We start from the raw sequence: 24,668 nt of genomic DNA, 5'->3' as shown, positions 1-24,668 counted from the left end.
TGCCTGAGAGACATGGAGCTGAAACTCCAGGGCACAGCAGCTCGGGCCCCGCCCGCGTGAACCCTCCGGGTATCGTCAGCCTGATGCTCTCCCTGCGCGACCTGCCCGTGTCCTGGCCCCACTGAAGTGTGGTCCACTCTGAACGCACTTCGCAGCCGTGCGGGCTGCACAACTACTCTTCTCTTCCTCACATTCGCCTTCCGCACAGCACTTCTCACACTGGTGGATTTTCACTCAAGCCCCCGAAGTCTGTTCCATGTCACCACGTCTGAAGCTCCGTCTCCAGCCCCAGCTTCACAGGGATTTCCGCTCCTTCCTCTGCGGCCCCTCAGTGTCATCATGTCCTTCTCACGTGACAGTGGCATCATCTGGGGACATGTCTGTCCTCCCCAGCTGGCCATCAACTCTTTATGCCTGAGGGTGTCTTCATTTCCGTCTGTCACCTGAGGGCTTGGCATGCTCCCTGCTTAGTAGATAATCAGGAGAGGATTGTTAGAAGGATGATGTTACACATATGTAGAGGGCGATTGCACTCTAAGGGAATTTGGAATTAAAGGAGGTCGTCTTAAGCAGTGTTGCCTCATCGGGTCTTGGGACCTTCTCATCATTCACATTTAGCCTCTCCACCCTCAGGCTGAGGAGGCTGCCCCTCGGGTAACTGGGGCATCATGCATCCTGATTCACCATCATCACCAGTGGCACTTGTCACGGTCGGTCCCCCAGAACAGAAGCCGTTGCTTTTATGTGAGTGTTCTCTTCTGAATTTACGTGGTGACAGGAGTGTCATGGTTAGGATGTGAGCAAATGTCAGTGGCCCAATTGTTTATTTTTACTGTACAAACAGAACATAAGGCCATTTCCATTTCTGCTAGGCATTTTCCGTTACTCTCCTCCACTTCTGAGAGCCTGTAGTCCCAGGGCTGGGGCCAGCGATGATGTTGCTTCTCTGGCCTTGGTTCCTCCTCCTGTGAAATGACGATGTTGGATTAGATCAAGGATTCTTACCTCTTGGTCCATAGAATCTCCTGAAGGCCCATAGGGAGCTTCTGGGTACCCATACTCTCTGAAACTAGTAACATTTTGTGTGTCTGAACATCTTTTTGTGACTTGTGTATGATTTTCAAAGAGTGTGACTCCAATCACTGGAAAAAATGGCTTCCAAAATCTGACCCAGCAGTTTTTTTCACTGAAAAATAGTTTCTACTGTGCCACTTTTTCTTTTCTTTAAAATATCAACTTGTTATACTGAGTAACAGTTTCAGGTTGAAATGCGTTATACTTCCCAGTCATCAGCGTATCGTGTGGCACATTAGAATTCATGGGAAGAATTTCCAGAGTTGAATTCTTCTGACTCACTCAGTGTTGACAGTAACTTGGGCTGTGGGCTCCTGGCTGGGGAGAGAAGCATAAGCCAAGCTTGGCCACCCACCTTCAGGTTGTCTTTTGTCACATTTTACCAGTTCTAAGTGGGGAGTCTGAAGAGCAAATGTCACAGCTACATCCAGGCAAAGCAGGAGCTCATTTCTCATTGCTGCATCTGAAAAACCATGCTGGTTGCATCCTCTGTAGCTGGGGCGAACAGATTTTTAAATGTAGGCATGGCATTTAGCTGATGAATAAATCTCTACGTGTGATGTCTTTTGTAGTAGCCCAAGGGTAGGAGGAAAGTTATTGTGTCCTCGTGCAGAAGAGGGATCCCTGTGTCTTGGTCCCAGTTCCCCATGGAGTGCTTGGTTACTGAGTTTGCCTCTTGGTGAGAAAAGAGTGTGCTGTAATTACTAAAATCAGTGACTTCTATGGACCTGAAAGCATGATATTCTAGATGCATCTTTCACTAGCCCACTTCCCCAGACACACCCACAGAGGCCTTTGGTTCTTCCCCTCCACATTCTTCCACCGATGTAAGTTGGTTCTGTGTTTTTCACTGGTGCCTTCTCACGTTCTGGTCTTTCTTTCCCCTCACACTGAGGTTTTCTTCATTGTGCTCTTGGTTGAGCGGGAAGCGTGGGACCTCTGTGGTTGTGCTTTTTCAGCACTGAGATTTTCGAGCCATGCAGGTTTCCTTCCCAAAGACAGAGCAGGAATGGTCTCTGATGGCCTTTATTTAATTTGCCCTCAACCCCTTGTTATTATAAGCTAGTTTAGCATGTAATACACTAATTACATCTCTTAAAGGAACATATTTCATTTTAAATGGCAAGAACTGTGGAGAGAAAAGATGGGAGGGCTTATAGAGAATTAAACAATGTTCTGATCACACCTCCTTCCCCACCACCTGTAGGCTCCCAACTGCCCTTTACTCAAAGGCGAATGCCTGCACCCCAGGCAGATTCAGCCTGGAAAGGTGGGGAGAAGGAATGTGCACATTCATTTACTGGCCAAGCACACTCTGTGTGCTTGACCTAAAAATAATGAATGTTTAATTGCCCCCACCTACAGCTTCTCCCCAGCTGCTGGGACCAGCGCTGCCTCTTCCATGGGACCTTCTGCAGCCTGAGCTCTCCTGAGCTACAGGCCACCCCGGGCTGTGCTGGTGGGAGGGGACTTCTTTGCACACTTCCGACCTGGCAGTGTCAAAGCTTCGGGAGAATGGCAAACCTTTGAGAATCCAATCTGATCCCAGCCTTACATTTTACATATGAAGCTTCTGCTTTGAGTTTGGCTGTGCTCTTTTGATGTTTGCCAAGAAGCATTCCACATTTCACTACTTAGTCCCCCAGGCACCTTTTCCCCTGATGCTCTGACTTGGGACTCTCAAGCCAGGTCTTGGTGGCAAGAACCATCTTTTTCCTTACATGCCCTCCCCCACCCCCCGGGAGGGGCTGCACCTCGTCAGCATGCATTCACGACTGAGGCGTTCAAGGAGAAGGGAGCACCTCTGAGCTCCTGGGAGAAGTGTGAAGTTCACATACAGGTGGAGCCTCTGGAACTGCCCTCTTGCTGACTTAGGCTGGGCTCCACGTCCCTCCCTGTGTTCAGCAGTTGAGGTCTTTTTTTCTTTTGAATTGCCTGATTTTCAGGCAATGTGCACACATAGAATTCCCTCCCTTGGGACTTGGGACCCATGAGGACAGTTCACACAGTGTATTGGGTATAGTAGGAGGATCAGAGGAACTCCAAGCTCTGCTCCACCATCCACGGGCTGAAGCCAAGGGTGCATCTGCACCTATATACACAGACTCAGAGACACACACGCGAGCCCCACGTAGAGAGAGGAGAGCCTGCAGACACTGGTGGCAGACCAAGGGCGCACCAAGGTTATCAATCCTACTCACTGAGGAAGCCTTGGATTCGCTATGTAACCCAGGACTGAGAATCACACCCGAATAGACAGACTACTTCTAAAGGTGTGATTGATGTTCTGTTGGACATGCATCCAGGAGAGACATCAAGCACACCCTTGGGAAGCTGGCAGGCCATCCTCTGTTCCTAGGTGAGCCCTTCACACTCTAGTCTAAGATGAAGAGGAAGCCAGCACAGCCATGGTGAGTCTGACTTTCTGTATGGTGAGGCCTGGATGAGATGTAAACGGAACACCCAATTCCTTGAACTCAGAGGGTCCCCCAGCAGTTAAAGCTCCAGACCACACCACCCGCAGCATGGCTAGCCCAGCAGCAAGGAAGCCAGGACCTGGGCTGTGGGAAGTAGTACCTCTCCTTTGGCCTGTGTAGGCTCCTCTTATTGAAGGGCTGTCAGCAGTCTTTGGTTTGGGTGTGGTATCTGACGTGGTAAAACACCTGCTGGCTGCTCTTCTACCAGCAGGAATGGTACCTCTCATAAAATGACAAATTATATGTCATTTACAAACATCCTTGATCCCCAATCCTTCCTAACCTCTAGGTAAACAGTGGTGTCTCCTAAGACATATGTCAAGTATCAACAGAACAAGTCAGGTAGGGCATGGAGACTTTTGGGTACCCTATGTTTTTAAGATAGATGGTAATTTTGAGGTTGTTTTTTTTTTGTGGTACGTGGGCCTCTCACTGTTGTGGCCTCTCCCGTTGTGGGGCCCAGCCGCTCCGCGGCATGTGGGATCTTCCCGGACCGGGACACGAACCCGTGTCCCCTGCATCGGCAGGTGAACTCTCAACCACTGCGCCACCAGGGAAGCACTTGAATTTTAATTAAGCATTGTGATTTCATTTTATACCACGATGTTGGTTCTTTTTAGAGAGGTAGTATCAGTTGCCTTTTCCAAAAAAAAATCAGTACTCTAGAGCAATATTTCTTTGAGTGAGTATTTGGTCATTTAAATTTCAACCAAAATGGTGACAATTCCAGTATTGTTCTCATATAATATGGGGACCAACTCATGACATTTATTAAAATGTTTATCGTACAGAAAATGGAAAGGTTTGCAGTACTTTGGGAGAGGGTATCTATGGCCATAAAAATGAAATTTTCCTGTCAATCACTTTTATGAAAGGTTAAAAAAAAAAGCTACTATTTTAACAGATGCCAGATGGAAGGATTTCTGATTTAGACCTCACCTAGTGCTTTATAGCTTATGGAATTAAAAAATGAAGTATTTTAAAGGACATTTCAGCCAAAATATTCTTATATAGGTTAGGTGATCTTTTGAGCTTTGATATTAAAAAAAACAAAACTACATTAAAATTCATAACTTGCTCTCTGAAGTGGTAGTGATAATTTTCTCACTTTAAAGAAAGAATTATTTGGAAACCATACTATTTTTTAATTCCGCTTTGTTTGAAATATACGATTATTTAAATAAAATGTAAAATTAATTAAAAAAAATTAAAGACAATTGGGATGAAAAGTACTTACTCCTTGAATAGAAATTGTTTTAATTAAGACACTTGGCAAAAAACGGAGGGGGAGAGACTTTTGGCACCACTCAAAGATATCTTTGGCATTTGTACAAGGATGTTTCTCATCAAAGGGTGAGGCCTCCCTGAGGTCTTCTGTTCTAGTGCCACAGAGGAGTCATTTGTGATGTCCTAGAGGTTAAAAATACAGAGAATGCATACCAATTAAAAGATTGGATGAAAATAAGTTGCAACTGTACCTACATGAAACTCTATATAGACAGGTTAGAAATAGAAGGATGTAAAAAGATACACCATGCAAACACTAACCAAACACTGACTAACTGTAGAAGTATTAGAAAAGTAGACTTTAAAAAGGAATATTGCCAGAGATGAAGAGGGACATTACAAATGATAAAAGGTCACTTAACCTAAAAGCCATAGCCATCCTAATTGTGAGTGTACCTAACAACTGACTTTCAAAGGACCTAAAGCAAAAACTCATAAAGCTGAAGGAAGGAATAGACAAATTCAGTATAATAGAGATTTCAATACTGCTCTCATAGTAAAATATAGAACAGATAAACAGAAACTTGGTAAGAGAAGAAGACCTGAACAGCTCTATCATTCAACTGGACCCTAGTGAATTTTTACGGGATGGTTCAGCCAATAACAGCAGAATACACATTCTTTTCATGTGTACATGAGGCAGTCATCAAGATAAACCATGTTCTGGGCCATAAAGTAAACCTTAATAAGTTTAAAATAATTGATATCATACAAAGTCTATGTTCTCACCATAAAGAAATTAAACTAGAAATTGGTATCAGAAAGATATTTGGAAAATCCTCAAATATCTGGAAGCTAAGCAGTATACTTCTAAATAAACCAGAGGTTAACAACAACAAAAACCCCACAGGATTAAGTTATTCCCTTTTGAAATGAAAGAAATGTTCAAGATTCATTCAATTTTGAATTGGATGAAAATAAAAACAATATATGTAAATTTGTAGAATGCAGCTGAAGTAGTGCTTAGAGAGAAATTTTTAGCATCAAATACTTATATTTGATAAGAAGAAAGGTCTCACATTAGTTGTTTAGTTTTTACCGTCAGAAACTAGAAAAAAAGAGCAAATTAAGCCAAATGCAATCAATGAAATAGAAATCAGAAAAGCAATGAAAAAAGGAATGAAATCAAAGGCTGATTCTTTGAAAAGATCAATAAAATTTATACATCTTTAACCTGACTGACCAAGCATAATGGAGAAAAGACAGATTACCAATATCAAGGTTAAAAGAGAGGAGGTTGCTATAGTCAATAAAAGGATAAGGGACTATTATGAACAACTTTATGTCCATACATTTAACAATTTAGATGAAATGGATAAATTTCTTTTTTAAAAAATAAATTTATTTATTTATTTATTTGTTTTTGGCTTCGTTGTGTCTTCACCGCTGCGTGTGGGCTTTTTCTAGTTGCGGCGAGCAGAGGCTACTCTTCATTGTGGTGCGCGGGCTTCTCATTGCGGTGGCTTCTCTTATTGCGGAGCACAGGCTCTAGGAGTGTGGGCTTCAGTAGTTGTGGCACACGGGCTCAGTAGTTGTGGCTCGTGGACTCCAGAGCTCAGGCTCAGTAGTTGTGGTGCATGGGCTTAGTTGCTCCATGGCATGTGGGATCTTCCTGGACCAGGGATCAAACCCGTATCCCCAGCATTGGCAGGCAGATTCTTAACCACTGCGCCACGAGGGAAGTTCGAGAAATTTCTTGAAAGATACAAATTATCAAAGCTCATTCAAGAAGAAATATATAATTAGAATAGCCCTATGTTAATTGAAGAAATTGAATCCATAGTTTAAAAACTTTTATTAAAGAGAACTCAGGTAGCTTCACTGGAGAAATCTGCCAAACATTTAAGGAATAAGTAATACCAAGTTTACACAAACTTTTTCTTAAAGTAGAGGAGGAGGGAGTACTCTCAACTCATGAGGTCAGCATTGCCTCAATGTCAACAACATTACAAGAAACAAAAACTATAGATTAACGTTCCTCATGAATATCGATGTAAAAATCCTCAACCAAAAGTTGTCATTCTCAGCTGAATTTTTTTCTATTAATACTTAATCCCTGTTTGAACCCTCCTACACTGTTGGTGGGAATGTAAATTGGTGCAGTCACTATGGAGAACCGTATGGAGGTTCCTCAAAAAACTAAAAATAGAGTTGCCATATGATCCAGCAATCCCACTCCTGGGCGTATATCCAGACAAAACTATAATTCAAAAAGATACATGCACCCCTGTGTTCATAGCAGCACTGTTTGCAATAACCAATACATGGAAGCAACCTAAGTGTCCATCCACAGATGAATGGATAAAGAAGCTGTGGTACATATATACAATGAAATATTACTAAGTCCTAAAAAAGAGTGAAAAAATGCCTTTGCAGCAACATGGATGGACCTAGAGATTATCATACTAAGCAAAGTAAGTCAGAAAGAGAAAGACAAATACCATATGATATCACTTATATGTGGAATCTAAAATATGACACAGATGAACTTACCTACAAAACAGATTCACAGATGCAGAGAACAGACTTGTGGTTGCCAAGGGAGAGGGGCGGCGGGGGAGGGTTGGACTGGGAGTTTGAGACTAGCAGTCGCAAACTGCTATATGTATGTGTGTGTGTGTGTGTATATATATATATATATATATATATATAAACAACAAGGTCCTATCGTATAGTACAGGGAACTATATTCAATGTCCTGTAATAAACCATAATGGAGAAGCATATGAAAAAAAATATGTGTATAACTGTATCATTTTGCTGTACACCAGAAACTAGCATAACATTGTAGATCAACTATACGTCAATAAAAGAATGCTTAATCCTTGTTTAAAAATGATTATTTTGATTATAGCACCAAGTAGTAAAACCTTAGCAGTCAGAGCACAACAAACCATAATTCTCATTCGCATGAATTGGAAGCCGTGACAGATCGCTGATAACTAAAGGAGACTCTAACTGGGATATTGTGAATCTCTGTAAGACATATTTCTGCCTGTCGTCTGGTGGTATATAAGCAAGAAAGTAATGCAAGCTTTATTACCTTATAAAGAAGTACCTGGAATTGACTCTCTACTGATGCTCTTCCTGGTTAAGCTAAATGTGCCCTTGTTCTTCAGGGTATACGTAGCCCCATGCTTGGCATCTGAGAGCTTTATTCTTATTAGAAGTGGCACTGGCTAAAAACAAAGTCTGTTCCTCCGGCATTTGAGAATTCTGAGACATTCGCTGTAGAAACTGGAGGAAGCAGTGATCTCCCAGGGACCTGGGTTCTACCGCAGGGTGATGCAGTCCACTCTGTTTATTACTCATGTCCTTTGAGGCCACGCATACACTTTACCGGTCAGCTCGTGAGTCATTGGGCCTCAATGTTTAGGGTCTATGATGAATTAGACGTTCAGTTTGGGGATGGTGGATTCCTTTGGAGTCTTCCCGGCTCCTTCTGTTCAGGAAGGTGAGGGGTTCTCTCTTAATCGAAACGCTTCATAATTAACAAGTGACTGTGGGCTGCATGTTGTATTTACAGGTGGGAGATTCCATGGTGGGCAGACAGCTAGGAGGCCTTGGGGTCAGACCCCACCCCCCAGACTCCAACCCCCCAGAATCCTGCCTCTGCCCCTTAAGCTGTGTGTATAGGTTTGAGTCTGGAGGAGCCTCGCCGCCTCAGGAGCGAGAGACCAGGGTGTCTGCAGCACAGAGAGGGAGGGGCGCCGGGGCTGCGTGACCAAGGGCTTGACAGGCCCCTTAAAGGATTTTGGATTTCCTGCTCAGTGCAGCGGGCAGCCACTGAAGGTTTAAATGGGGACAGTGATGTCGTCAAGTGGTCATCTCCACCCAGTCTTTCTGGCCTTGGTCTGGAGGGTAGATGGGAAGAGGGAAGCGGGCAGGATGTCCGCGGGGCGGCCTTCGAGGAAACCACTGCCATTCACATGCTGAGCCTCGCCACTCTTTCATTTTAAGTGCCTCTCAGATGGAAGCCTGTTCTCTTCTCGAGCCATAGTGCAAAGCAGACATGTCCTTCTCACAACCAGACTTCTGCTAAGTCATTTAGATCTGAGTGTTCCACGTCCTTCCACTCAAGTCCATGCCACTCACACAAGAGGAGAATGTGGCTCTGTCCATTACCCCCCCCAGTCCCCCCCCATAGGCTGTCATTGAAGCCCAGGGTTGCTGGCCATGCATGTGACATTGCCTTGAACTCTATTATTCTCAATATTTTGCATTCTACTCCATCATATCAGTGCTTGATAGAATGCAAAACCATTTTCCTCTAAATCTATTATTGTCTGTTCCCATTTTACGGATAAGGAGTCCAAGGCCGAGAGAGATGAAATACTTTGCTCAAGATCACATAGCTGTGGGTGGTGACACCAGGTTTGAACTGCAGGCTCTGATTGCTTAGTCTGTGCTGTAAGTTCACTCTTTACTACTGTACCCTCAGTGCCTGGCAGGCACTCAGTAAATATGTGCTGGATGATTTACCTTGGGGCGGTCTGGCATGAAGTGTTAGGAACCCAACCCCAGGCACCTGAGCCACCTGGGTCAGGGCCAAGCTTGGGTTCTGGGAAGCTGAGTGGAATCCACGCTCCTGGGAGTATGCATACACCAGAAGAATGGGACACTCCTTCAGGGCATCGTAGTGCCACCCCACTGACCAGTGGGGAATTGTGCCTTACTCATTTGCCTCTCCTGCCTCACTATGACCTCTGGAAGGTGGGTCCTGTAGAAGTTGGTCTCGGTGTCGAGCCCCAGGATACTGACAGGGGCTTCTCCATCTGCCTTGCTCTGGGCCAGGACCCATCCTTGAACCCGTCTCACATGAGTGAGAGCCTGGGTGCAGGCAGAGCTAAGGCTGGGTTCCTGCTGGAAGTGGGCCGTCACCAAGGGAGCTAGTCAGTCCTTAGAGCCACTCTGCTGCTCTTGGATCATTGGATCACAGGGAAAAAGAGGCAACTTGAAGCTTTCTGAGCCCAACTGCAGAAAGCATGGTGGTGCGGGGGCTGTGAGGCAAGGAAGGAGGTTCTGTTTTGGCTGTGTTAACTTTCCAGATATAGTTGGCTACCAAGTATAGTAGTCTGTAAACAGCTGGAAATAGAGCTCTGGAGAGAGGGAGTTGAGGACTGAGGGTGCAGATCAGGGCATCTTTCCCACAACTTGCAATCTCCTCTTCCTGCGTCCTGCAACAGCTGGACTGTCCTTTGCACCCCTGGGGGTAAGGTCGATATCCTGCATGAAATGAATTTGTTTTACTCACCTTTCCAGTGGAAATTCATTAGTTGTTCATATCCTCTCTGTGTTTTTGCCATCTGTCGAGTCAGTTCAATTAATTGTATATGTTGTGTTCTTTATTTCAGAAAAACTGTACAACTCCGGTGGACGAGATTTAAGAAGGGCCCTTTTCTCCCTGAAGCAGATATTTCAGGTAAAAAAAAGAAAAAAGTACTCTCAGGTTCTGTTTTTGCATTGCTTGTGGAATTAGATGCAGACAAGTTTATACCTTTTACTGATTACAAAAAGAAAAGTCTCTTTAGAGTACAATGTAAATTCTGTCAAAATGTCAGTTGAGTATTTTTACCATACCAAATATTTCAAGCATAATAAGTAAAAAAAGTTATCAATCACAATATTTTTCCATATTTACTTCAGATTAAAAACAAAATTCCTACTACGGATGTAACTGAAGTCTTGTGTTCTGCTTAATATCAACCACTGTCTTCCTACTCCACCCCGGGTCCCCTCTCTACTGAATGTCACATATAGTGTTTATCATGCAAATGCACGTTCCCATACTAATGGTGACTATTCACCAACAATATGTGATATTCTTTTCTATGAACAGTATATGCGTGTTATCATGCTGTGTGTATCATGCTGCGGCTTACTTAGTGAGAGCGGGATAGGTGTGGGCGTGACCGAGTTAACTGAGTGAGTAACCATTGTATGGAGGAAGCACAAATTTGCCTTATTCATCTCTATTGGCAGACAGTTGGGTTCGTTTCCAGGGTTCTGCTGTTACAAACCGTGCTGTTAGGGACAAGCCCCCTTGTGCACGTGTGCAAGCATCTTTGTCAGGTTCTGGCTTAGCCTTCTCTCCTAAACCTTCCCTCTGCTTCTCCCCTGGGCAAGTCACAAGCTTAGCGATGAGGGCTAGGACAGGAGTGTAGGCGAACTCCAAGCTGTCACCCACAGGGAAGAGGGACAGAGAGTCAGGGGAGGAGGGTGAGGCCGCTGTGCCAAGCAGGGCAGGGTCAGCAGAAGCAGGATGAGGCTTCGTGGAGAAGATGGAGTTTGTGTCTCCGTAGGTTCATCGTTCTTTCTGGCATGATTTTAGACTCTAGGGTGCGGTCCACATCTCTTCAGTTCCCGTCTCCTTCACATACTTAACGGATTTTCCGTCTGTGGTAGTTCTAGCCGAGTGGCTGTCCCCTTCATGGGTGCCTTCCTGTCTGAGGGGGATTGGCAGAAAGGCAGGCCTACAGTCCATCCCACCTGCACGTTCTTGTCCCATTTTTAAACTTGTTCAACCATGCATGCCCTCATCTTTTTCCCAGAGCAGAGCCCTTCTCAGTGACAGTGTTTCTGGAGATGAGTCCTCATTTCTCATCTTCCCACAGCTACAGGCGTGACCCTGAGTCACCACTGCTGCCTCATGCCGCATGTCTCAGAAGTGCCTTGGGGTTTGGGGTTGGCCTTGATTCAGGCCGTTTCTTCTGGAAAAATTGTAACAGATGTCATGGGCACCACCTGCTGCTTGGTCCATCCTCTAGCTTCCCAGCAGAGGGGCTGACCAAGTCCTTCTCATGCTGGTTCCGTGTAGCCATCTGAGTTACGTCTGAATCTCTCAGTGTAACGTTGAGGCCCTTCTGGACCTGGCCTCTGTGGCCCACCTCCCTGTCCTTGGCTGCAGCTGTCTCCCCTGTGATTGTGTTCTGGGGGCAAGTCTCCTCTGCACCTTTGCCCCTGGACCTATTGCTTCTATCTCAAGATGCGTTGTTGCCCCACATCCACTCCCCATGTCTCTGTCTCCCATCTGGTGTCTCCTCCTGCCAGGGAGATCCTCCAGATGAGCCCTCACTGAAGTCAAGGGTTCTCCTCTATAAAGTTCTCTGTGCTCATTTCTGGAATGGAATTTAAGATACCACAGGATGCGTGCCTGAGTCTGGTCATCCGTGAGCTCCCTGGATTCCATCCCTGGGTCTTTGGGGCCTCACGCTGTGGCCAGTGCCACTGAAGCAATAGATGAATGAATTGGGCGAACGGAATACTCCTCTCACAGGTGTCTGTCTTCAGTCTTTCCTGGCTCTAATTAAGTAAATGCTTCGCTAATTACTTGCCCCAAAGCTTCACTTCCCACGTATCCATCTGTGTCTCCCTGCTTCTTAGCTGAACAAAACAGAACTTCTTCACCCTCCATTAACCTCCTCCTCTCGAACTCAGATCCCTGACTGCACTTGGGATGGGCTCTCACCATGCCAATGGAGGACCACACTCCTGCCCCTCCTCACGCCAGCTCGTGCAGCCCCTCAGCCTGCCTGCTGCTTCCGTTGTTCAGCTTTTTTTTTTTTTTTTTTTTTCTGTACGCGGGCCTCTCACTGTTGTGGCCTCTCCCGTTGCGGAGCACAGGCTCCGGACACGCAGACTCAGCGGCCATGGCTCACGGGCCTAGCCACTCCGCGGCATGTGGGATCTTCCCGGACCGGGGCACGAACCCGTGTCCCCTGCATCAGCAGGCGGACTCTCAACCACTGCACCACCAGGAAAGCCCCGTTGTTCAGCTTTGACTTCTTTTGAAACCTGTGTTCACCTCATTGAGCTGGTGGCAGAACCACACAGAGAAGAGTCGTTCCGAGTGGCTTTAAAACACTGCAGTTTTTGTACCCTGGGTAGGATATACTCTAAGAAGAAAGAGAACCACACACACACGAAAATCAACTGTTTATAATAATCATATTGCTGGTGGTAGTGTTGGTATTGCTCTTCTGATAATTGTGTGTGTGTGTGTTCTAATTTTGTCATTCTTAGAGTTCTTAAGGATTTGGATTCTTGGTGTGTGGAAGAACGTGGCTAGAAAGATAGAAGGGTTAGGTTAAAAAACTCTGGATTCCTGAATTTAATTGGAAGGATCGGAATGAACCCAGGGTGTTTATTATCTTAACAAACTTGCAACAAAGCATATTTCTAGCACTAAGTTTATTGAAGAGGACTAGAAGCAATGGCGAACCCATGAGCAAAAAGCACCACCAGCACCGAGATTGCCGTTTTAAAATACAGAAAGGGACCAGAGCTCCTTGGAGAAATAGCTGACTCCAAGTCTGGCATAGGAAACCAGAATAAAATAAATAGTAAAATAAACCTGGAACATATTATTATGCAGATAGCAAGGTAGCTATCAAATGCTACTAGGATTATTGCCAAAGGGACTTGGGAGCACAATGAAGGGTCTCCCACTGGCTGGCTGAAGATGGACAATTAAGCATCAATAAGGATGATAATTACAGTGGATTAAAACACATCAGGTTAATCTGCACTGATGAGTTCATAATAATACTAAAGAATGACAATGAATTGGTCACCAGTGGAAAGAAGATGGTGGTGAACCAGCGCGTTATTTTGAAAAATGGGTAAAATTTTAGAATCAGACATTTAGCTTAACTTTTTCCTGAATGAACTTTAGGATAATCAAAAGTTCAGTTGAGAGGAAGTTTCGCTTTCAAAAATATTCTAGCTAGCAAGTAAGAAGGAGTGATATAATTATCAATGAGAATGTCAGAATTTTGCAACCCTGAATGAAGTAATGGATCTAGGTATCAAGCATCAGGATCTGCTGACGTGATGGAAGTGAGATACAATCAGATATTACATGCCTTCTCATGGAAACTTGCACTGCCATTGAGGATGTGGTCAAGCCAACAAAATCAACTCTGGATCTGATCCTGCCTTTCTATGCAGTAACCAGTTTACAAATGATCTAGGACAGAGGCACATGTTAAACCACACAGCAGGCATGTAATCAGCAAAATCCAGAATATAGACTACTCTGTAGGACAAATGATCTAGTTTCTCCAACACACAAATTTCAAGGGAAAAAAAGAGATGAATTAAAAGACATTTAAAAGTTATATCAGCTAATTGCCACATGTGACTCCTATTTGGATCCTACTACAAAATTTAAAACACTATTTTCGAGACAGTTGGAATTGGTCACCGACTGGACATTTGATAATATTAAGAAAGTATTAATTTTTTATTATGAGTACATAATTTTGAAAAGACTTTCTGTCCTTTGGAGGTACGTATTGGAATATTTATGGGTTAAATGATATGGTGTCTGGGATTTGCTTCAAATTAATATGGCAGCAGACAGGGTAGGGTGATAGATGGAGCAGGATTGATATGAGTTGATTGGCACCTGGGGTTCACTAAATTATTCTGTCTTCTTTTGTGTATGTTTCAAGTTTTCCATGGTGACAAAGTTAAAAGATAAACACATGTCGGTCTTGTTTCACATCCCCTCACCATACTTGTTCTGTAGTGTTGTCTCTCTGAATTCTCAGGGATGCTGTTTCCACCACTTATTCAGCAAACAAATATTCTTGAGCAGCCTTTGTTGGCATTATGCAGGCAAGGAAGAAGCCATTTGCTACCAAAAGTTTAATCTGTTTGGAAGACCACAGACCTGTGCACAAAACAGCTCTAACACACAGGGCAGGGTTGCTTTGGGTATTGGGTGGATTCCACAGGCTGCAGGCTGTCTGGGGCTTAGATCACCTTCTCCCACACCCACTGGGCTGCACCTCCATCATGTCTTATGTTTTCTGGATGTGGAGGTTCTTTTTGGAACTAGAGTGTAAGGATGTAAAAACAGAACCATTGGTCATTTGGATTGAGTTGAATATTCCTTGACTAATAGGCATTTTAAAAAAATGATCACAGGTTAAAATATGGCTATTATAGAGAATTCTGAAATTCAAGGATAATCTCATACCAGTTAGTGTTAACATGTTGACTTCACTCTAGTTAGAAACCAGTGTTTTAAAAATCATTTATTAATGCCTGTGTACTTCAAGATGTGTGTTCAAAATCTTCTGCGTTGCCAATTTGGAAGATATTTTCTACATTAATCATTCGTACACTTTTATTTTCTAAATACCTTATCTACATATGTGCATAAATGTTAGTTAGGGTTCTGAATTATTTTTATAAACACTGTCCAGTGTTTTTTTCCAAGTGCCTTTTCCAGACAGTCAGCTCTCTGCTATATTAATATTAGTGATTAGCTTGAGTGGTTTCTTGAGAGCTTGTTCTCACTTTTTCACCATGAAGTCATGTGTGAATCTAGTTTTAAAGTAATAAACATTTGTTACATGCTTGGAAAAACTTTCTGACTAGACATGAGCTCATCTAAATGTTCACTTTTCACATATGCTGGTGGAAAAGAATATGGATGGAGGGAGAATTATTTTTATTTCCTTTATACATATGAGTGTAAAGTAATTTTCCAAAAACTCATGATACTGTCCCATTTTCTCTTGCTTCCAGCGCCATGATTATCTTAAAGTCTGAGTTTAACACAGCTGTCTTTCATTACCTTCGGGGCACAGCAGTGCTCCCTCCTCCCCCCAGTGCCCTCTGAATGTTGAGTGTGTTCTTGGTTCAAAGGGAGCATTTGCCTGGCCTGCCCCCTGCTTCCCTCTCCCCACCTCCCTGTCACCTCACGTCCTCCTTCCATATAATTGGAAAATGCCATAAAATTAAAATGAGGGGCTGATTTCAATGTGGAGATGGGAGAATTATACCAGTTTGTCTAAATTATTTTTTCTTTCTTGGAGGTAAACCATGGTTGCTGACCATTCCTATAATAATAACCTTCCATTATTCCATTAAGCTTTCTACTGTTTACATCACTGAGGTTTTTTATTTTTGCTCTGTTGTTATAATTGAAGATGAATGTATCCTCGCTGTGTTTGAGACAAGGCAGTGTCCAATTGAGGAAATCTCCTGAAACAGTAGTGGAAAAATCCCTCTTATAGAGCTCCATGGAACTTGGTACTCCAGGCAAAGGACTGGATTTGGGGACTGGCTGGACCATAGTTAGGTCATCTTGGCCAAAGTTTTGCCCCTCTTGCATCTTCATCTGTAAAGGGAAGGTAGGATTAGATCAGTGGTTCTTGAACTGGCTGCCCTTTAGGATTTCCTTGGGAATTTAATAGCAGAGCCTGGGCCCCACCCCAGAAATTCGGATTAAACCCATCTGGGCAGGGACCTGCTTCCTGTCCCTTTTTTAAGGTCTGCAGATGGTCCTGATGTGAGGGGGTCAGAGGTGAGAAGGATCTGAGCACCTCTGAATCCCCTGCAGGGCTTTTTAAGCACAGGTTGCCGGGCTCCACAGTGGAGTTTCCTATCCAGTAAGTCAGGGTGGGGCTGGGTATTTTGCACTTCTAACAAGTTTCCAGGTGATGCTTAGGTGCTTGTGGGTCTGGAGACCTCTCTTGGAGAACCACCAGATTAGATGACTCCTGCGATTCCTTCCAGGTCTTGCCTTCTGTGATGCGGTCATCAGGCTGACTGCCGTGGCTCTTCTGAGCGACAGTGTAGCTGCCCCAGACACACGGCCGGTTCTGTGCTCTGCCTCCTTGCTTGTCCTGCAAGCTGCACGACTTGGGAGGTGGAGAAACTGCTCGCCTACTTTCTCAGATACCATTTGCAAGACGCTCGTAACCGTCTTTAGGGACTGTCTTTTGAAACACACGAGTTGCTTTGAATCCTTTACACGATGGTCTGTGCTGCAGCCCAGTGTTTCCTGTGTTGAAACGCAGCAGGCTTCATGTGGCTGGTCCCTTGGGACCTGTGGGGATACGGAGCCTGGTGATTTCTAAAGAATGAAAAACAAATCACTCTAAGTATTCCTGACAGTCGGGGGATTCATTTGCCTTATCTTTATTAGATTGCCCAGAAGGCAATAATTGGTCTTTGGCAAACAATGATGTGAAGACTGGCTGTAAAATTCCTCTGGCAACAGTTAAGATGCCTCATTTGAATAGAGCAGAACAATCTTCAGAGGTCGCGGTCTGGCGTCAAAGGCTTGTACATAGTTTTCACAGAACAGCCTGGATGGAGGATGGACCGGGACAGTATTTGAAGTCTTTTTTTTTTTTTCTCTCTCTCTCTCTCTTTCCCTGTTTCCTGCCAGGATGACAAGGATTTGGTGCATGAATTTGTAGTGGCTGAAGGTCTGACGTGTTTGATCAAGGTGGGAGCTGAGGCAGATCAGAACTATCAGAACTACATTCTGAGGGGTAAGTGACGCCGGGCATGGGGCGGCCCAGCCCCTGCTGCAAGGAGGGTCTGGGGTCACCTCCAGGAACTTCGATACTGAGAACTTTTTGAAAGATTTGGTTACGGAGTAAGGAGATGAAGACATCCTGTAGCAAAAGAAGACCCCTTCAGGTTTTATCGATTCCTTGTAACTAATCAGTGACTGAGTTCATTTTACTGACTTTACCTGTAGTCTCTTCACAGTTATTTTTTTAATTTTTTTTTTTTTTGGTGGTACACGGGCCTCTCACTGTTGTGGCCTCTCCCGTTGCCAAGCACAGGCTCCGGACGCGCAGGCTCAGCGGCCATGGCTCACGGGCCCAGCCGCTCTGCGGCATGTGGGATCTTCCCGGACCTGGCCACGAACCCGTGTCCCCTGCATCGGCAGGCGGACTCTCAACCACTGCGCCACTAGGGAAGCCCTCTTCCCAGTTATTAAGAAAAGAATATTCTGCACACTAGGTTCTTTATAATCTCTTTTATTTGGTGAGGAAAGGTGCACACCAAGTAGGCTTGGGTAAGGCCTGCATTTGAACAGAAAGCCCCTCAAAACCAAAGAGGCCAGTTTTTTCCTGGGAAAAGTATTGTCACCGACTTGGCTTATCACTGGGAGTTCCTGTAGGAAGCGCACATTCCTCACCAGGTCCTCCTGTTTCTGACTTGGTAGGTCTGGGGTGGGCTCAGAATTTGCATTTTAAAGAAGGATGCTGAAAGCTACCTCCGTAATTTCATTTTTTACACAGTGGTGCGTGTGTGGTGTTTGAAGCACTGCTTACCGTTCCAGTTCATAAAGTTAATGCTCTTTTCAGAGTTCAAGTATTTTTGTGCACCTTCCTATAAATAATTTTATTTGATTCCGTAAAATCTGTGAATAGGCAGGGCAGGAATTATTAGGTTGGACCATATGACATAGCTGTTATCAACAGTTTTGACTTACCAAATGAAAAATTTAATATAGTTCAATATTATCTTCATTTTGCAGTTGAAAAATCTGAGCCTCAAAGAGGTTGAGTGTTTGCCTAAAAAATCACTTCCTCTAGGGTGAAGTCGAGCAAGGACCGTGGCCAGGCACTGGGGCACATCATGACTGATCAAGGTTCTGTTCCGTCTTCTGCATCTATGCCTGTAACTCTACAACTCCGTGTTCATATAAGGAAAAAGAAATACCTCCTTTTCTTTCCCTTGGATGAAGGAAAAATACACGAAACGTGTGATTTAATATCAAATGTCCTTGGTTAGAGTTGAATGAGGCAGGCAAAACGAAACAGTCTCCTGCAGTGTCCTGTTGTGTTTTACCCTGAGAAGGTTCCTTACGTTCTGAGTTGTGACCCAGCACCTCGAGCTCTCTGAATCCTTCCCCATTTTCTCTGCTCCTGGAGAGCCACTGCAACAAGGGCAAAAGCAAAAGGGAAAACTGACGGCTCATTAAAAAAATTTGGGGGGGACGTATTTTTAAGTCAGTGTTAATTGTTTCTGTTCATTTTGATAAATGCCAAGTGTGTGTGTGAGAGAGGGTCCCTCAGCCTCAGTTTCTCAGCTCCACGGTGTTTGTGAGGCTGGGGAGGCACCTCCTTTTGTCTACCTTCCATCTTTCCCTGGGTGTGTGGTAGGTCCTCATTATAAGCTGTCAGCAGAGATGCTTTGTGGATGAATTTTATGATTTCTAGTCTCAGTATGATTAAAACATTTATATGGAAACTTTTATGGCACGTGTACCAAATTAACCATAAACTTTGTCCTGCTGTGTTGCCTCCGAATGCAGCTGTCCTTCTGTGTCTGAAGAAATGCATATAAGCCTTGATTCTCATCCTTCCATTTCCATCCACACTGGCCCAACACCTGGAAGAGGGGACGGCACAGGAATAAGGGTGGGAGCAATTCCTCTATTTTATTTTCCATGGATGCTTATAAGTTGAACCACATGGAAAGAAATACACCTAAAATGGCCTAATTCTGAATAATGGGTCCAAATTCACAGCGTATTTTTTGCGAGGTTTAAAGTATGCATCATTTTAACTTAAAAAAGTCTTCCCCAGTGGGTGCTGGTATGAATGCACAGACCTACACACACCTGTATGGAACTAATAACCATCTACATGTTTATCTTTATTCTTCTGACCCTTACCTAGGAGTGTATATGTGCACTTTTTTTTTTTTTTGCGGTACGTGGGCCTCTCACCACCGTGGCCTTTCCTGCCACAGAGCACAGGCTCTGGACGCGCAGACCCAGCGGCCATGGCCCACGGGCCCAGCCGCTCCGCGGCACATGGGATCCTCCCAGATCGGGGCACGAACCCGCGTCCCCTGCAGCGGCAGGCGGACTCCCAACCGCTGCGCCACCAGGGAAGCCCTATATGTGCGTTTTTATAGAGCCATCATCAGTGTGAGCATCTTGGTTCATCTGCATTCAAGTCTGTGGCGAGGAGGGTGGCTCTGCCAGCGGTGGTCAGCCCCGCCTTATCAGGAAAGCAAAATTCTCATCGGGAGCCCCCCGCAGACCTCCCATGGATTAGAACTGGGTTGCATGGCCGCCTGTAGCTCCTAGGGAGGATGGCACAGTGGGTGTTTGGCTTCCTGGACTCCAAGGGGACGTGGCAAGAGAGAAAGGCCTGCCTTTGCGCCTGCAGGTTACTCGTGCGTGCCACATACAGGGACTTGGGAAGGAAAAACTCAGCCCAGCGGAGGAAGCCTTCCAGTAAGCAGCCCCGTGGTGGTCTGGCTGGAGGGAGAGAGGGCCTCCCTGCCACTGAGTGCATCATCGTATAGGGGCAGGGTAAGCTCAATGGTTGTGCGAGGTCCCAAATGGTGAATTGTGTCAGTGGTACTTGGCGGTAATGAAAGATGGTGTTGACACAGATGCTTCAGCTAGGCTCACCGCCCCAGTGTGTGCAGTGGTTTATTAATCTGCAGCGTTCTGATCTGCCCTGGAAAGGCACCAATAGCAGTTAACGAATGCTTGAGAATCAGAACTCCCAAGCACAGCCAAGGGAGAACCCTGCCAGCCACCTGCCGCTTCTCTGTCCCTGAAGAAAATGCCACCGAGGTAAGACCCTTCCTTGCCTCTGAGTTTCCATTGCCACCACCAAGGCCTTGCCTTCTGATTTTGATTTTCCAGTGATGTCTATTTAATGGAGGCCAGACGGCTACCAGCTGTTACCTGGGAAACGAGCGGGTACTCCCTCCCTTTCAGGTTATTACAAGACGTCCTGTTTTCCATGCAGCCGAGGGGCCTTTGCACGCCCACCCCACTTCCGCTGAGTCTCAGAAGATTCGGGGTAACCAGGGCATTGTGTGCACACACGTCAGCACATCTGGACGTATCTGACTGAAGCCCGTGCCAGGAAAGTGTACTTCTGAGGGATGTAAAGGACACATTTCTTAGGCTGTGACCTTTGTGTTTTGATACAAGGAAACTATCGGTTTTTTCCCCAGCCCACATGTTGAGTTACCCCTTCCTGACCTTGAAGGCATGTAGGCTTTTTCAGGTTGTGATCAGCTGCCGGCAGCCTCCAGACATTTACAATCAAGGACAACCTTTGAATTGCCTCTTTGTCCCACCTCATTTTAACCAAATTACCTTGGGTGAAGGATGGTGAGGCCTGTTGCAGATCAAGAGAGAGAAACTGGGAGGAGGTTTTTAGTTTTGTAACTCACCGTTCCCCGGGGAGAAAACATCATGCCCGCTCTGGGCCACTCGGGGGAAGCAGAGTGGAGGGCGAGGGCAGGCACCTCTGTTGTGGTTTCCACACAAGGCGGGGTGAGCAGGTTTAGGATTGGCCAGTTTGCATTATGTCAGTGGGCCCCGGGGCTCTGGCGTGTGAGAAGCCCACATGCCTGCGGGTTGGGAGAGTGGGCCTGGGCTGCTGGAGAAGGGGACTGACTGACTTCTAAGCAGAGCCTCAAAACTGGGTCCAGACCGCGTTGAAAAACTCTTTTACAAGCCGTAAGGTGGGCCAGTTGTCACAGTGCTGTGGAGGAGCATGCCCTTCATGAAGTTTCCTCAGTTTCTATGTGACCATGTGTGAGGCCCCCGGATGCAAAGGAAACAAGAGCATTTGGAGGACCCAGTCCTTTCCACATCTGCTTTTAGGACTCGTTTAAATTATCTTTATTTTTGCACTCAGCCCTCTGTCAGCTCTTTTTTTTTTTAAGGCCCAGGAATCTGTTGCTCTGTGTTGAGGATGTGTCTGCTGAGAGGTAAAGATAGGTTTTGAGTTATGGTGTAGCCTAGCGCTCTCCAAAAATGTGAGCCGGCTGCTGGGAAGAGGTCTTAAATGCACCACATGTAGAAATAATATTTATCCGACATTATTTTTGGATGGCTATAGCTAATGATCTAAAGGGTTTGTGTGATCACCAGTATTTAATATATGTCGATAGTGGAATTTTATATCTCACAATTATTCTTATTGAAGTAGGACCTTGAGAGCTATATTCCTGGGAACTTAAACTTTCTGCACACATGCTGAGCCTTCACGATGGGCCCTGTCAGTCCCTGGGAATGAGCCGATAAAACCAGGATGCAGCTCTGCCCCGGAGAAGCTCCCTGGGAGGTGCTTCCTCTGAACCACTATATGCTGTATCGAAAACGTCTTACGTGTTTAGAAATTGCATATAGGTGATCTGCTTTGGGGAAGAAAAGAGAAAGAGATAAGTAGGATCAGTGAGACCAGTTGCCTTTTCTGGCTGTACCTCCAGGGAAGCTGCCTCTTAAGGGCTAGTTTTACATGGAAAAATTAGATTTGATTATTTCACCTAAAGCAAAGTACCCATTAATCCTAAAGCACCTTAGTCATCATCAGAGCTGGATAAGATCTTAGAGCTCCTTTAGCTCAACCCTTGCATTTTAGGAGAAAACTGCAGATATTTTGTTTGCTTCTGTGGTTTTTAAAAACGTTTTAATGGTTGTCAACATTTAAGAATTGGGAGATTTGACATAAAAAAATCCAGACTTCGGGTCTCCTTGGAAAAACCGGAACCAGAGAATTTCAGTGCCTTGCCAAATATCACTTAAACTTATAGGGGGGAAATGCCTTGTGTATTAGGGGGTCTGTTAATGAGGATCGGGGCTTGTGGTCAGATAGCTTTTGTTGGCATCTACAGCACCAGAAACTAGGCAGTGATACAAAGTGATCAGATGGTAATCAAATGATGATTAAACTAACATCCTCCATCCCAGGAAAACTTAAAAGTTTATCTTTTGACATTTCAGAGCAAAAGAGGAGAGCAGAGGGTGGGTTCAGACTATAGATGGGGAGGGGAGGGAGGGGCCCAAACTGGCACCAAGGTGAGGAGATGAGCACAGAAGGGGGAGAGCTGCTTACTTCCTGAATCAAGCATCTCTTGGATACTGTGTTTTCTACCCTCCAGCCTGGCCTGACTCTCCTCCACCCCCTTACCCTAGTCCTGAGGTGCACCACGTGGCCAGTTGTGTGGATGGCACGGCAGTCCAAGTGTCCTAGTAGTGTTTGTCCCCAGCCCCCCGGGGAGGGGGAAGTTGAGACCAGTGTCAAGGGCAGAATCTTCCTTCACTTGATGTTTCTCCTCTTGGTCAGTCAATGTGACAGGGGCCGTTTTCAGTGAGGAGTCATGTTGGCTGGCACAAATTAGCAACCCGTTGGGCCAAATTGAACCTGCAGAGATGAGAGTGTCAGAGCATCAAGGCCAGTGATGTAAAGGTGGCCAAAGATGGACATGGCTGACAAGAAAGCTTTGTAAAAACTGAGTGATGTAGATATTTTTCTTAAAACAGAAATAGCTTTTATAACTTCTTATTGTATAATTTGTGAGCACACAATTGTCTGAAAAACAAACAGCATAAAAAGGAAAAACATGAAAATCACCCATAATCCCACAAAACGAAGACCATATTCTCCCCACCCATGTACATACTTGCTTTGCACATGCCTTTTACAGAAATGAAGTGTCCTGTACATATGTTGTCAACCTTGTCTCCTGGAAGGGAGCAGTGGACCTTGGCAGCTGGCTTTGTGATGGCTCCTAGACCTTGGCACAGTTCTGTAACTTCTTTAAACCGCTGCTCCCTCACCTGTAAAAGGGAGATAATACTTTCTTTATAGGAGTGTTGTGAAGCTTAAAGAGCTCATAGAAAGGTCTAAGTAAAAGACTGAATTGTAGGTATGACAGTTGTTATCAATAATAATCAATGATATTAATGCAGTACCTGTAATGGGCTGAATTATGCACCCCTCAAATTCTTATGTCGACATCGGACCCCCCAATACCTCAGAACATGACTGTATTTGAAGATAGAGCCTTTAAAGAGGTAATTAGGTTAAAATGAGATCATTGGGCCCTGATCCAATATGACTGGTATCCTTATAAGAAGAAGAGATTGAGACACAGATCTGTCCAGGGGGAGAAGACGGCCATCTACAAGTCAAGGAGAGAGGCCTCGGGAGAAACCAACTCTGTGGACAGTTTGAGCTTGGACATTCAGCCTCCAGAACTGTGAGAAGTAAATATCTGTTGCTTAGAGTTGTTGGGTTCAAAGGTTTGTACATTTTTGTGTTGCTTTTTGAATAATTGCCCTCTAGGGATGTGTGAGTTTATGCTTCCACCAGTGACCTCCATTTCTGCTTATCTACCCCAGGCCGGGGGTGATCATTTTTTGGTAATCTTTGTCATTCCTGGTCATTAGGGTGCACTTATTCCTACGGACCAATTTTATAGTCATTTTTATAAAGTCATTTTTATAAATTTTAGTTGTCATTGTGTTAATTTTGTCCATTAATTTGGGAAGAATTGACATCCTTATTTAAAAATTCAAAACTGTTGCGGGCATGCTCCTTCATGGCCCGGGACAAATCCTTTGCAAGTTCTCCATCTAACTCTTGTGTGCAATGTCCATTTCCTTCTTGTTTGTTACAGAATTTTATGCATATCCCCCCAGGTGTGTTTGAATTTTGTTTTTCTTATTCATTTTTGAATTAGGTCTGGTATTTACCACATGAAAGGATGAAAGAATTCTCTTGGGTCTTTTTCCTGTTTCTTTTGTAAACTTGGTTTGGGAATGTCATCTAAGAAAGGTCTCTCTCTTGCCCTCCCGTTTTGTTTCAGTCAGGGAACACTCTGTGTCTTGGGGCCTGGGTTCCTCAGTCGTGGCAACCTCTTGGTTAGGTCAGTCAGGCTCACGGGTGAGGTCCTTTTCCCTGAGGGAGAGTTAGCTTCCTCTTCCTCTGTGTTTGCATGTCGAAATTCTTCCTTTGGGGACTTGGATGAGTAGCACGCCTGCTGGAGACTTGGTCTGTCAGTTCCGGGCATTCACCAGCTGTGGCGTGTGGGCTGGGAATGGCTGGAGAAGCTGGGCCACTCATAGCCGTGGGACGTGGGACGTGGTCTCCGCAGTTTGTTTGTGTGTTTGTTTTTCTTCTCCGCTGTAGTTTTTGAGACCTCTGCGTTCGGTGTCTAATGTTCTCTGTGCCCTGGTGTATCTCACCTCGGCCTGACCTTTCTGCTCACAGACTGGCATGCTGTTGGGGACATGGCCTCCAG

At 45.0% G+C, this 24,668-nt stretch overlaps 1 protein-coding gene across 9 annotated transcripts in view; it reads left to right on the top strand.

Annotated features, from left to right (window-relative positions):
• Window positions 1–24,668, top strand: part of FHOD3 (formin homology 2 domain containing 3) — a 492,532-nt gene that overhangs the window by 196,722 nt on the left and 271,142 nt on the right. For all 9 annotated transcript variants that reach the window (XM_060121093.1, XM_060121091.1, XM_060121090.1 and 6 more), the window contains 2 exons: window positions 10,193–10,260; window positions 17,029–17,134. In XM_060121093.1, the coding sequence (XP_059977076.1) occupies window positions 10,193–10,260; window positions 17,029–17,134 (174 nt within the window). The remainder of the gene's footprint in view (window positions 1–10,192; window positions 10,261–17,028; window positions 17,135–24,668) is intronic.

Source organism: Lagenorhynchus albirostris, chromosome 14 (assembly GCF_949774975.1).
Source record: "Lagenorhynchus albirostris chromosome 14, mLagAlb1.1, whole genome shotgun sequence".
In the NCBI taxonomy this organism is placed as follows: domain Eukaryota; kingdom Metazoa; phylum Chordata; class Mammalia; order Artiodactyla; family Delphinidae; genus Lagenorhynchus; species Lagenorhynchus albirostris.
This window is presented reverse-complemented; position numbering and strand designations above follow the sequence as displayed.